At 40.7% G+C, this 13518-nt stretch overlaps 1 protein-coding gene across 1 annotated transcript in view; it reads right to left on the reverse strand.

Annotated features, from left to right (window-relative positions):
• Nucleotides 1–13518, reverse strand: part of LOC107736849 (nesprin-2-like) — a 95711-nt gene that overhangs the window by 53921 nt on the left and 28272 nt on the right. Inside the window, 12 exon segments of the mRNA XM_016548209.1 lie at nucleotides 2900–3059; nucleotides 3530–3789; nucleotides 3967–4167; nucleotides 4338–4482; nucleotides 4589–4923; nucleotides 5080–7141; nucleotides 7267–7538; nucleotides 7654–7809; nucleotides 8420–8584; nucleotides 9171–12977; nucleotides 13090–13164; nucleotides 13243–13416. Coding sequence (XP_016403695.1) covers nucleotides 2900–3059; nucleotides 3530–3789; nucleotides 3967–4167; nucleotides 4338–4482; nucleotides 4589–4923; nucleotides 5080–7141; nucleotides 7267–7538; nucleotides 7654–7809; nucleotides 8420–8584; nucleotides 9171–12977; nucleotides 13090–13164; nucleotides 13243–13416 — 7812 coding nt within the window.

Genomic DNA, 13518 nt, shown 5'->3' on the forward strand with positions numbered 1-13518 from the left:
TATATAACATGAAAATCATGTAAGAGTTGTATTCAAATAATTATAATTATAAATTACAGATCCAGGAATAAAAACAACACCTATAATTGTCTCTTCAGACTCTTCCATTTTTCTTTGTACATCATGATGAATATCAGCAGATATTTTACCATGTGTTTATAAGTTTTACTTTAATAAAAACAGGTTACACATTTTACATTGGAAGAATTTCTATTTTAAGATTCTACTGGATATAAAAGATCAAAATAGGTATAATAAAGCAAACACTTACATTTATAGGAACACCAGAAAGCACATGGAAACGATGCACAATGTGATATTCTTCTATTTATGTGATATTCAATGCATATCAGTCTTTCATTTAGCACTAGTCTTGCTGGCTGACCCATTCACTGATGATGCTTAGTCCCTCAAGCTTTAAGATAACAGAACCAGAACAATCCACTCAATAAGCTCTCTCTGTCTCTCTCAGCCCTTTTCACCACTCCAGTTAGTGAGATAAAGCTTCAACCCCCTATTTATATTATAATGAGCCATTTTAGATGGGAAGAAAAGCTGCATAAACAAGATCCCAAAATTACCAAAAACCCAGAGGGATTCAGAGTCAGAAAGGACCATGCATTAGAGTGAGAGAGAAAGATTATCCATTCAGATCACTTTATTTTATTAACAGTTATGACTTCTGCTGTTCTACATAATATTTTATGTTTATTCCTACTCAGTCGGTTTTATTGCTTTAACATTTTGGCAGTATAGTATGGGACACATTCAAGAAAATTGAATTGAGAGGAGGGTTTGTGTGTTAGAGAGATAAAGAGTGCATTAGCTGACATCATTACTGGCGTTGGGATCAGACCTGGAGGATCCACTTACAGGTGTGTGTGTGTGTTTAGGGGATACGGAGTGTGTGCTTGTGAGAGTGAATGAGAAAAAGAGAGAAAGTGTGTGTGTATCTGAAACAGTGAAAAGAAATTGTGTGGGAATGTTGGACATGACTCAGCAATTCAATCAGAACACTAACACAGTGCCCTCTCTTCTCTGTGTGTGTGTGTGTGTGTGTGTGTGTGTGTGTGTGTGCGTGTGGCAAAGAGGTAATGAAAGAGAAAAACAGAATCTACTGCAGTGTGTGTGTTTGAGAGAATAACTGTTTAAAAGTCTTTGAATCTTTAAGAGTGTGTGTGTTTGAACTGATTGGATGAAACAGCCTATTCAGCGCAACAAACAGTCACTCTCTCCCTCACACAGTGTTCTAACTAGACAAAGCGCAAGCAAATAAAAGCTTGTCTTAACCAGCGACAGTCATAGTAAGCTATAAAACAGGATATTTTGTTGATTGGTTTCCATTTCTACAAATTACTTGTCTCTCAGAAGAGCCTGATTGAGACAACCAATACTGAACAATAAAACCAAACACTAAACAGCATTGTATGCCAGTAGCCACAGTATCTCTGATGCCCAGACATAAACACTGCCGCATTAATAAATTTGTCAGTGTCTATGCAGTTTTATTAATTTGCAAAATGTCTTAAAATATTAGTGAAATATAATTTCAGTATGCATCTGCACTTTTGTATGTGCTTTGCTCTTCCAGTATGTCATGAGATCTGTTAAGTCCAGGGCACACTGAATCTGTCAGTCTACTCTTTCAAAAACTAAATGACAAAAAAAAAAAAAAAAAATCCCAAACATTTATCTGGCACAAAAAACAATGAAGACTTCAGTTAGTAGACAGCATTAAATATACACAAAAAGCAAGCAACTAATCAAAATAGAAAACCCTAATTCATTTAATTTAGTGGAAAACATAGCAAAGAACAACAGCATTGAGCTAAATGCATTGAACCATTGCTGCTACACCACAATTAAAGGGGACATCAGATGCAAAATTCACTTTTACATGGTGTTTACATATAAATGTGTCTTAGTAGTGTATGGACACAACCACCCTACAATGATAAAAATCCAATCACTCCTTTTTTTTTTTTATCCCCCCAAAAATAAACTGTCAATTATCAAGCCGTTTAGATTTTTTGAGCAATATGACACTATACTGCTCAGGCCCCGTCCACAACTGCTGACGGACTGTCCCGTATTTGCATATTTCCGTCCATCAGCCAGTTGTACGCTGTCTGACATTTTCTCCGTGCTCAAGCAGCTGTAGCGACAACAAATTTCTTGTAAGCAATGCAGGTGTTTTGTAGTTGGATGTAAAAGTGAACACAAGAGTCTTCATTTTCTCCCGACATGAGAGCCACTGAGGACGCATTGGATTATTTTTGTTTTTGATGGTAATGCACCACCAAATATGCAAAAAACAGAAGAGAGGGGTGGGGTGAGCAGTAGCTCATTATCATTTAAAGAAACATGCACCGAAATGAAACAGAGCTGTTTTTGACGAGGTAAAAAGAGTGTTGTCTTATACGATCATTTAGGAATTTTAACCGAAGTATTTTGCAGACATTTCATGAAGACCCTAAATAAGCATACCAACTTGTGGAAAATGGGCATCCAATGTCCCCTTTAAAAAAGCTAGACTGTTTTGAAAGCAGATGATTTGTCATGCCTACTGAAAAATGTAGTCAATTAGTTGTGCAACAAATTATTCCCCAATACAAAAAGGTGGAGTATTATTCATGGGTGAGAGGTATTATTCATGCAGTTCATCATGCAGAGCGAGGGCAGAGATAATGAAGTTTGCTGGCCACAGTCAGCGACAAACAGAACACTGTGTCAATGTGTCAATTAGTAATTCTCAGGCTGGTGAAATAGATTTATTAACTGTAAAAAATCTTGCTTGTGCAAAGTTAAAATGCAATTCTTTAACTCAAGTAAAAAAAACAACATCTAAAGTGGATAAAAACCAGCTTAACAAAGCACAATCACAAGACAAGTGACTAACCTGTAGTTGTTTCTTGCTGGGCTCGTGCTCCAGTACAGCGAGGAGAGAGACGGCAGATTCCAGCCATTCTCTGACTCTCTCCAGCTGCTCCTGCACTCGTTCCCTCTCTTCCACCTCTGTTCTTACTGCCCTCAGACCCTGAGAGCTACGTTCCTTTAGACTGCAGGACACACAAGTTAAAAAAAGACATGTTGAACTCTCAGTCCAAGTCCATACTGCAAAATGGATGCTAAAAAGGTAGGAAGAAAAAAAAACCCTGATATACGTCCCTGAAACCATATATCAGTATGTTCTCATTCAGCATAAAATAAAACTTTCATATGTGTAAATTAAATATAATCCAAATATTTAGCTGAGACTGTGTGCGGGTTAATGGTCTCAAGTATGTATGTGTTCATTTGGTCTCTCTGGGATGGGACGTTGGCGTCCAATGCTGACCTACTTCAGTCTGTAAGCCCACTGATTTGGAATTAACATGTGGACCACTGGGACATGGAGTCCACAATGGGAAATATTAGGCAAAAGACAATCATGTTTCGAGAAAATCAAAATTTAAGATAACCTTAAAATAGGAAGAAGGAAAAGAAAACTGAAAAAAGCTATTAGCAATACGCTAAGTAGATGCCTGACCTATGGTAACGTTCTTGCCAGGCTTGAAGCTCTTGGCACAGCTCAATGGGCGGGGCCTGTTCCAGGTCCGGGGGAACGCCAAGCAACCTTGCAGCTCTTAATTCCAAAGCGGAGAGAGCTCTTTGTTCACAGTCCAGTCTGTCCTGGTACTGGGACCAGAAGAGCAGCAGTTCCTGCAGCTCATCACCAGTCAGATTCTCTCTGCTGCTATCTGGAAGTTCTGCATCCATTTGCTCCAACACAGTGGCTGCCTGCTCCACCTGCAGAATGACAGCAAAGGAAAACAAGCTCAGTTTTTCTTATCTGCACAACAGTCTTTCATAGTGTAATGTTTTATTTAGAGTAAGCATGCCGAAACGAGTTTCATTGTTATTTCACAGGCATGTTGATATACAGAAGGTAAAATACCCACTATCAGATTTGGTCATGGCACTTACACTCCTTGTGACACTGCTCCACTCTGCTTCCAATTGTTCTGAGCGTGTCTGCAGATCATTGGCACAGCGCTGCAATCTTGCCACCTGACCCCAGATTGCGCTCACGGCATCCTCCCTGTTGGCTCTGCACCCATACAGTGAACACCACTCTCTCAGATTCTCCAGTTTTCCAGGAAGCATGGCAACCTCTTCCACTAGAGCCTAAAAAGATGAGAAATACTTAAATGTACTAGCCTACCAGCAAAACCATATGCATCTCATTGCATCAGTTGGCAAAACACAGATAAATGATACAGATCTTTAGGTTATAAGGGGAACTAACGTTAACAAATGCTAGTCTTTCTACAGGAAAGGGTTTTATTTGACTTTACCCTGAGTTTCTGTTGCTGGTCTTTGCAGTCTTTGTGTGAAGTACATTTTTTGGAGGCACACTGTGATAGCAATGTTTCTAAGTCTCTCACTTGCTGGCAAAGCTCCTCGTAGCATTTACGAGAATGTTTCTGGCACTCAACACACCTTGTTATGGACAAGAATTTGGTTAATTTCAACATGGGGTATTTGTAATTTGATGACAGAAAAAGTTCTTATACAGTATAATACGCTTTCATACTATTGTATGTACCTCTTCAAAGATTCTACATGAATTTGAGCCTGGGCCTTGAGGGTTGATAGCCTGACCAGGAGCTCGCCTAGAACCTGCGTGTGCAGAAATTCAATCTTCTGTGGCTTGAAGCAGGGATGCTGTGGGGTTTGAGTTTGAAGCTGTGAAACATGTGATTGGATCTCTGTGTCTAGGGTCAGTAAAGCGTGCTGTGCGTCTTTGAGTCTTTCTGAGCAGCTTCTAGCAGAGCAGACTGAGGGAAGGAGGACCAATGCAGCTCTTTGGAGGAACCGAATGGTATCAATCACTGCTTTGGTGTAATTATTCAACAGTTCTTTAGCTTTAGTTAGGCTCACCTGAAAAGACAGCAGAAATCTTCCTTGACTTTATCTGCTTAAATGTATATTTTCAACAAAGATTCTGCATATGATGTTTCTGAACATTTGCACCAACTATATTGCAAAGGAACAGATCAATGAAACTGTGTCAAAGATGAAACAGAGTAAACTCACCATTTGTTGATCACACTTTTCCAAAACCATATCCTTCAAGCAAGTAAGCTGTTTGGAGTCCTGTGGAGGTTGAGCTCCAATCTTTTTTTCAAGAAACTCAAGCACTCGCATTCTAGATTCTACATTCTTTCTGAGTACAAGGCACGTTCTTAGTTGTTTTTCAATCTCTGCCTCTTTTGGTTCAATACTACAAGGCTTTTCCAACTCCTCATTAGTGTCTTTGAGAAATTGCTTAAGTACTCTTTTTTCTGATGGATAATGAATTTGTTTTAGCAGATCCCATTCCAATATCTGAAGATTATTGCTCACTGCCAATTCTGAGGTTTTGAGACTTTCCAGGATTTGTTTAAATCTTGCTTGTTCAGTAGAGAGCTGAGATGGATATAGATCTGCTACGATTTCCTGCAGTTCATCCATTGTTTCCTCAAACAAGAGTTTTATTAAAGAGATTTGGATCAGTAGGGCCTGACAGGCTCTGTAGCGTTCCTCTTTGTTGATGCTCTCATCTTTGGTCCTTGGGATCTGAGCCTCCATTTCCTCCTTGACATCTTCAATGCACCGACTGAAGCTCAAGTACCTTTCATGAGGTTGTGATTTGAGATCCAAATCAATCATTTTGTGGTACAGTTCAGTAATAACACATAACAGCTCTCTTCTCTTGTCCTCTGAACAGAGACTGACTTGCTCAGTCTGAGATTTGCGCTCCACAATCATCTGTTTGAAGGGTTCAATAACAGAGAGGGTATCCTTGGTAACAGGAAACCTGTGTCTTTTTACATCAGTTAACATTTGTCTCAGGCTGTTCTCAAGAGATGATACCTTCCTCTGAGAGGATTCTTGGCTCTGTATGACATCCATAACCTTTTGGCAACATGCTTTCTCATAGAGAACAATACTCTTGATGTCCTCTTGAAGGCTGGTGAGTTTCTCATAGAGTTGAATATTCTCTGAGACACTTAGCTCTGATGCAATGTCTCTGCTTTTCATCAGAAGGGCTTCAGTGACAGCGGACTGCTTTTCTGCCTCTCCAAGAGTGTCCTGGATCTGCCTCAACCTGCGATCCAGGTCTGCCACACTCAAACTTTGATAATCCTCTCTTCTCAAAGCTTCCCTCTGCAGATGTCCAACCACCCAGGAATCAATATCTGCTATCTGCTCTGACATCTTCTCCCGGGTCTGAAGACCTGACTCCATCTCACGAACTGCCTCAGCCAGTTTTCCTGCTGCTGATTTGGACAAATTCTCTAGGACATTCAAGGATGAGGTCACCATCGAAACATCAGCCTCATCTAGGTCACAAATCAGCTCAGTGACTTCCTCAACCAAAGCCTTCAACTGGGTTTGCTTGGAGCTCATCTCGGACTGCAATTTCTTTAAATCTTTAATCTGTCGATGGACTTCTTCTGGAAGCAAAGACAGCTTTTTCTGTCGTCCTTTGACATCACATTCTGTCTGCTTGGCCCAAGCCAGAGCATCTGTCATCACCTTTACAATTTTACTTAATGTTGGGTTGCTGCTGCTAGGGGTTGCAGCTGCTAACTTTTCACCCATTTGATCCTGCTGATCTTTTATATGCTGAAGGTCCTGCTCTATGCTGGATGTCTCTGCCTTGAATTGGAATTCCTGGGCAAGTGCCTCAGAGGTCTGCTGAAGGTACAGGTACTGCTGATGGGTGAAAGTGAGATTAGCATTTAAAGTCATAATTTCTTGAGCTTTCTTGCCATCCCATAAAACTGGTGGGGTTTTTGATGCATCCAAGGTCTTCTGAATATTCTCGAGATGGTCTTTTAAGGCACTGACCTCTTGAATAAGGCTGCCACTTTCTTTAGCATAAGCATTGACCTTGTAAAGAGCAATTTCTGCATCCTTCTCCAGCACCCTCCACTGGCTTTGCAAGTTGTTTTGCTGTATTTCAGCTGCCTGTCTCTGAGGCACACTGAGGTGGGAGGACAGTTTTGCATGAGTCTGAATTAACTCACCGAGAGATGTCCTTTCCTGCTCCATGTTTCTCAAGAAAGAGCGTAGCCTTTCCTCCTCGGCAAAACTGCTCACGGCTGGAGAGCTAGAGATATAAAATATGCATTTATGGGTCTTTAAATTCTAATAAGTGGTTTAGTGCAACAATAAACTTACTCAGTGTTTAATGTGATAAGTACAGAAACAACAAGCTTAATAGTAAATACGTACGATCTCAGTGCCGCACTCTCAATTTTGAGTTTCTCCAGAATAGCTTTGACTTTCTGGGTCTGTCTGTCAAAATCTGCAACCATCTGTAGTTGAGCTTCCTTGGAGTGAACCGAGCTTGCTGCATCCCACAAAGCTGCACTCCACTGGGCACTCAGCTGTTGCATCCCCTCGGGGTCATGAACTGTGCCATTAGTGCCACTGCCAATGTCTCCATTAGCCTGGTCTTGCCTAGACAGCATAGATACCTGTCTCTGGGCACACCTTCTACATTCCTAAAATAATATAACAATACAAGTACTAAATGAGCTCACCTCCCAACATAACTCAGGATTCTAATGCAAAACAAAAATCAGCAACACTACTTTTACATATTAAATATTGTCCCACCTCAGCCTCCTCTAGTTGTTTGGCCATGTCTGTGGAGTTCAGAGCAGCTGGGCAAGTTCGGAGGTCCAGTAAATGGAACACTAGCCTTTTTAACCGAGCTTCAAGATCAGTGCTGGAAGTGTCAAGAAGTTTCTTGGTACTTTCATGTGGTATACCCTAAAAAAAAAAAAAACCTTTTTGAAAGAACAGTTGACATAATGCACATTTAATTTTTGTTTATGTTTATTCTAAACTTATGTCTTGACAGTTTAAATCACAGTATTGAAAGATTATGTGTACTTAAATTCAGATGCATTTACATTGTGATTGTGCCTCAGATGCAATCAACTGAAACTCTGTTTGCAAAAGTGTGACCCAAATAACCCATATAATTAGCCCATAGGTCAGCATCAGGTCAGTGCATCATGAGCTCTCCATGAGAGAGGTCCTATCAGGTCATCATGAGGTTCATTGGCTCTCCATGGGGTGTTATTGTATTGTTTGTAGCACATTTGTTACCAGGTATAAAGGTCTGGTCTCACAGACATTACCTGGGGTTAAGATTCTTTGAAGGACTACATGGTAACATCACTGCTGAAGAACTGCTACACCACTGCCTTCAATACATTTTTCTCCCCACAAGAACTTTGGTCAAGCTTACTTATTTTATGTATTAGAGAAATCTAGTACATTGGCGAGCCACCCAAACGATTGTTCAGCCAAATACAGCAAAATCTAACAGTATTTTGAATTTAATGTTATAGTGGTTAACATTTTTAAATATTACCTCCATGAGCACACTTTTTGGTCCCTTTTCAGTCATTTTTTTGATCTCCATGAAGATATCCTTCATTGTGGGTCCCTCTGGCTCCCCCTCTTCCTCTGCTGGACTCTCAGTGATTTTAGGCATGAGACCAACTTGGGGAGAAACATCCACATCTTGATCTTGTGGCTGCAACACATAAAAGATTAGCAGAGTAAACTAATTGCTGAACTGAAGACTAGCAACTGCATTATCTCAAATACAGTATAAAAGACTGCAGATGCATAACTGAGATATTAAAGCAGTTAATGAAGTACATTTAATCAAACTCAATCAACAACAAAAATCAGAAAGCCATTCCCAACATTTACAGTGCCATAAGGAAGAGGTGATGGAACAGAAAAAAATGTTTATGCCCTCTCTGTAAGCCTGACCATTTTTAAAGAATTAAAGAGTATTTATTCACTGATAGAGGGCAGTAATGACTGCATGCATGGAGCTGAATACAAATAGATACATATAGGTGGGTTATTCAGGAGCTACAGATGTTAATTGAAACTTTGTTAGAAGATTGCTTTTTCCATCAGAGTTCAAACCTAATGCAATAGCTCTGCTTGCTAATTTAGACAATTGGACTGTTGAAAAAAAAGGGGATTCATTTCACCCTACAAATCAAATATCGAGACATCCTCAGTTGAGGACTTCCATTACAGTCCAGCATGCAGATAACATGCAGATTTGTTCCTTTTGGTGGAATCATGCACATTAAAGTTACCTGCATTTCACTGATGTTCTCTGTTTGATTGATTACACTTATGGGTTCTGGGACCAAGGTATCAGAGTCCTGCCCCTCCTCTTGATGCTCCTGACCAACCAATGACTTTGTATCATACTCCTTTTTATCTTCCTGTTTAGTTATTGCTTCAAAATCAGCTTTCACTTCCAGTCTTACAAACACAGAAACATTTTCATTGTCCGAACTTTCTTTGTCGCTGGTTGTTGGAGTTGGTATGACCTGTGGCACTTCTGGCGCTAATGGAGCTCTGTCAGCTTCTATTTGATCTTTCTTTCGACTGGTTGCTGGAGTTGGTAGGGTTTCCTCAGGTTGACTTTCAGGAGTGGTTGAAACCATCTCAGTTTCCACTCGGCTGTCTTTTTGCCTCAGAGGTGGAGTTGGGTTATATATGCTCATATCTTCTTTTAGATTAGAAGCACCTGTGACGATTTCTTTTTCAACTTTGCTATCCTTCCTTCTTGTTGGTGGTGTGGGTTTCACAAAGGTCTCTTTCTCTTCTTGGTTTTTGCAAACTGCCACATCACTTTCTACCTGACTAATTTTGCGTCTGACAGGTGGAGTTGGTTTAACAGTGTGCTCTTCCACATCTTTATGTTCAACAGTTTGCTGATTATCACTTTTTCCTAATTCAGCACTGTAAAATAATGTGTCACTCTCTGGCTTATCCTCGCATCTTCCTGATGGTGGAGTTGGTTGAGGCGCCAGATCAACTGATAATCCTTTATCTTCACCTTTTTCTTTACGTCGTCTTGCTGGTGGTGTGGGTTGGGTCTCCAGATCAAGCGATAATCTTCTATCTTCTTTTTCTTTACGTCGTCTTGCTGGTGGTGTGGGTTGGGTCTCCAGATCAAGCGATAATCTTCTATCTTCTTTTTCTTTACGTCGTCTTGCTGGTGGTGTGGGTTGGGACTCTAAATCAAGTGAAAACCTCTCACTTCCCATTTTCTCTCTACGTCTTCTGCTTGGTGGGGTGGGAAGAACTTCTCCCTCTATCTGTGATTCAATATTTAAAAATAACCTATCACCTTTACGTCGTCTGGTGGGAGGTGTTGGTGTGACATCCACCTTGTCTAATTGGACCTCAGTTTCACCCTCATTTTGTCTTCTGACTGGTGGTGTTGGTTTAGGCTCAGCTTCTATGGATTGCCCTTTATTAACCAATGTCTTTTTTGACACTTCCTCTTCAGGGATATGCATGGTGTCACCAGATTTCTTCTCTGATGTTGTTGACATTCTTACCTTGTTTGATTGGACATCGGTTTCACCTTCATTTTGTTGCCTGACTGGTGGTGTCAGTATAGGTTCCCCTTCTAGGGATTGTGTTTTATCATCTGATAGAGTCATCTTTATCTCGTCTTCTACAATGACACTGATAGCCTCTGCACCTTCAGGTTTCTTCTCTGATGTTGTTGAAATATTCACCTTGTTTGATTGGACAGCAATTTTCTTTTCGTTTCTTTGCCTGACTGGTGGTGTTGGTTTAGGTTCAGCTTCTATAGAATGTGCTTTTTCATCTGATGGGGTCTTGTTTGTCTCTTCTTCTACAATGAAATCTGCAGTGGCTCCAACTTCATGTTTTTCCTCTGGTGTCAGTGAGACATTAATACTTTCGGATTGACACTCAGTGTCCCAGTCATTCCATTCCTTAATGACATATAATGCTTCTTCACATTCAGTTTTCTCCTCTGGTGATACATCCACCTTTTCTGACTGGACATCAGTTTTGTGGTCATTCCTTTGCTTGATTGAAGGTGTCAGTTCAGGTTCAGCCACTATGGATTGTGCTTTATCATCTGATGATGTTGTATTTGTCTCCTCTTCTACAATGATATCCATGGCCTCTTCACCTTCAGCTTTCTCCTTTTGTGTTAAGACATTTACCTTGTTTGGCTGGGCGTCAGATTTACTCTCATTTCTTTGCCTGACTGGTGGCGTCATTTTAGGTTCAGATTCCATGAATTGTGCTTTTTCACCTGATGGGGTCTTGCCCATCTCTTCTTCTACAATAACATATGTGACCTTAATAACTTCAGGTTTCTCTTCTGGTGTTAGTGAGACATTACTTCTTTCGGGTTGTACCTCAGTGTCCCAGGCAATCAGGAGCTTGATTGGAGGTGTCAGTTTAGGTTCAATTTCTTTGGATTGTGCTTTACCACCTGATTGGTTCTTTGTCTCTTCTCCCAAAATGACGCCAATGGCTTCTTCACCTTCAGGTTTTTCCTCTATTGTTGTTGAGACATGCACTTTGTTTGTTTGGACCTCAGTTTCTACCTCATTTTGTTGCTTGACTGGAGGTTTAAGTTTAGGATCAGTTTCAATTAATTGTGTTTTATCATCTGATGGGGTCTTCTTTGTCTCTTCTTCTACATTACCATGCATGACTTCTCCAACTTCCCTTGTTGGTAGGTTTTGGTTTGCTTCAACCGGTTCAGATTGTTCTGATGCTTCTAAAGGTCTGTTTGTGCTGGCTAGAACCCCTGTTTCTGTTTTATCAGATTTTGCCTCATATTCTGTCTCCATTCTTTCTGACACCGACCGTTCTGATCCCTGAATCTGTGCCTCAGAGGGTTCCCTGGAAAGAGTAGCTTCATGAGCATGACGTCTCTGCATCTCCACCCCCTCAGGGAAGTCTTGAGTAATATATCCGCGTTGGATTTCACGTGGACCATTATTTGTAGTCCAGTTCCTCTCTCTGTCAGCAATTGCAGCATTTGGTCCATTGTTCCAAGAAAATGTTCCAATACCTCTGGCAGCAGCATCTCCACTACTGTGTACTTCAGCAGGTGGACCAGCTGTTGTCTGCACTTGTTCGTTAGTGTCTATATCAATGAGCTGTGACTGTTCTGGCTCTATTGCTGAACTAATTTCTAAAACATTCACCATAATTGGCTCATTAAGAGAAGACTGGATGCTAATTGGTTCTATGGCTGCTTCAGAAATTTCAGCTTCTGGAGGGGCCATTGTTTCATGCTCTTGCTTGCCCAGTGTCATCTCATTTAAAATAGAACCAGCAGAGGCTGCTTTCACTGTAGCACCATCTGAGGGTGTGTGGGAGTGTGTGTCTACACTAACTATGTGTACTGTATCCAAATCTAAAATGAGCGCAGCAACCTTTTTGGTTTGTGCTTCACCTTCTCCATAAGGTTCCTCTTGAGAATGTGAAATATATGAGTCCTCTTCCTCTTTATCTGGCTCTGCAGTCACTGCTTCAGTGTTCTCTCCCTCTACTTTATCAGCAACTGAACTTTCAACTACAATAGACAACTGGCTTTCTTGTCCTTCTGTGCTAAGACTCTCAGTGCTGTGTAATTCCAAGTCAGTGTCTTGCACTGTGGTTTCCAAGCTGTGGACAGCTGCAGATGAGGGAATTGGCATCTTTTCATGTGCAATCTCATCATTATCAGACTTTGTTTCCAAAGAAACAGAAACAAAATTCTCACTTTTAGATTCATTTGCACCATGGCTGCTTGTAGGAACAGCAGATTCATATACTCTTGCTGCTGGTTCAGGTAGCATCTCTGTGGTTAACGGAACAGTTGTTTTGACTTCAGTCTGTTCAGTGTCAATCTTTAATATTGGTAGTGATTTTCTTGCAGCGTGAATTTCTGTTTCAGTTGAAGATTCTGAGATTACACATGGAGGGATCTTGCTGTCAAGGTATTCAGATGGCTGTACCTTAGCTTGTTCACTGTCACCTGTCATTTCAAAGCTCTCCGTGATAAACGATGAAGAAGAAACAAATTCCGACTGTTCAGACTCCTTTGCTGATGGTGTCACAGCAGAAACCTACAAATTATATTTATCATATATACGTACATATTACTGCACATAATAGCCAGATACAACAAAAGTCTAGAAATATATTTGTATATGAATATGTAAATTTGTGAAATTGCACCTGCGAATCCACCTGAATGCTTTGAGCTTCCAGTGACAACCTCTGAACTTCCTGCTTCACCTTCTCCTCCAGATTCTGAAACGCAGACTCATCTGTTTAAACCACTACACATTTCATGTGAAGCATCATCCCACAGAATTGAGCCATACTCACCTTGAGCTCCTGTTTAAGGTCATTCATGTGAGTGTCTGCTTCGTTTAATGCTTTCGTTCCGTCTCTTTCAAGTTTGCCAGCCAAGTCAGGGCCCAGACATTCCCTCAACAGTTCTTTATGGGACAGCGCCACCTGCAGGCTTTTACACAGTCTCACACCTTCCTCAATTGCAGCCTAAGGAGTAAAAATGTTGCGTGTTTAAACGGTAACAGCAAACTTACTCGTTCAAATGGACCAGTCTAGTGCAGGTGCAGTGTTTTGTTGTGTACTCACATA

The sequence above is a fragment of the Sinocyclocheilus rhinocerous genome, unplaced genomic scaffold, assembly GCF_001515625.1.
Source record: "Sinocyclocheilus rhinocerous isolate Xijiao unplaced genomic scaffold, SAMN03320098_v1.1 scaffold1214, whole genome shotgun sequence".
Classification (NCBI taxonomy): domain Eukaryota; kingdom Metazoa; phylum Chordata; class Actinopteri; order Cypriniformes; family Cyprinidae; genus Sinocyclocheilus; species Sinocyclocheilus rhinocerous.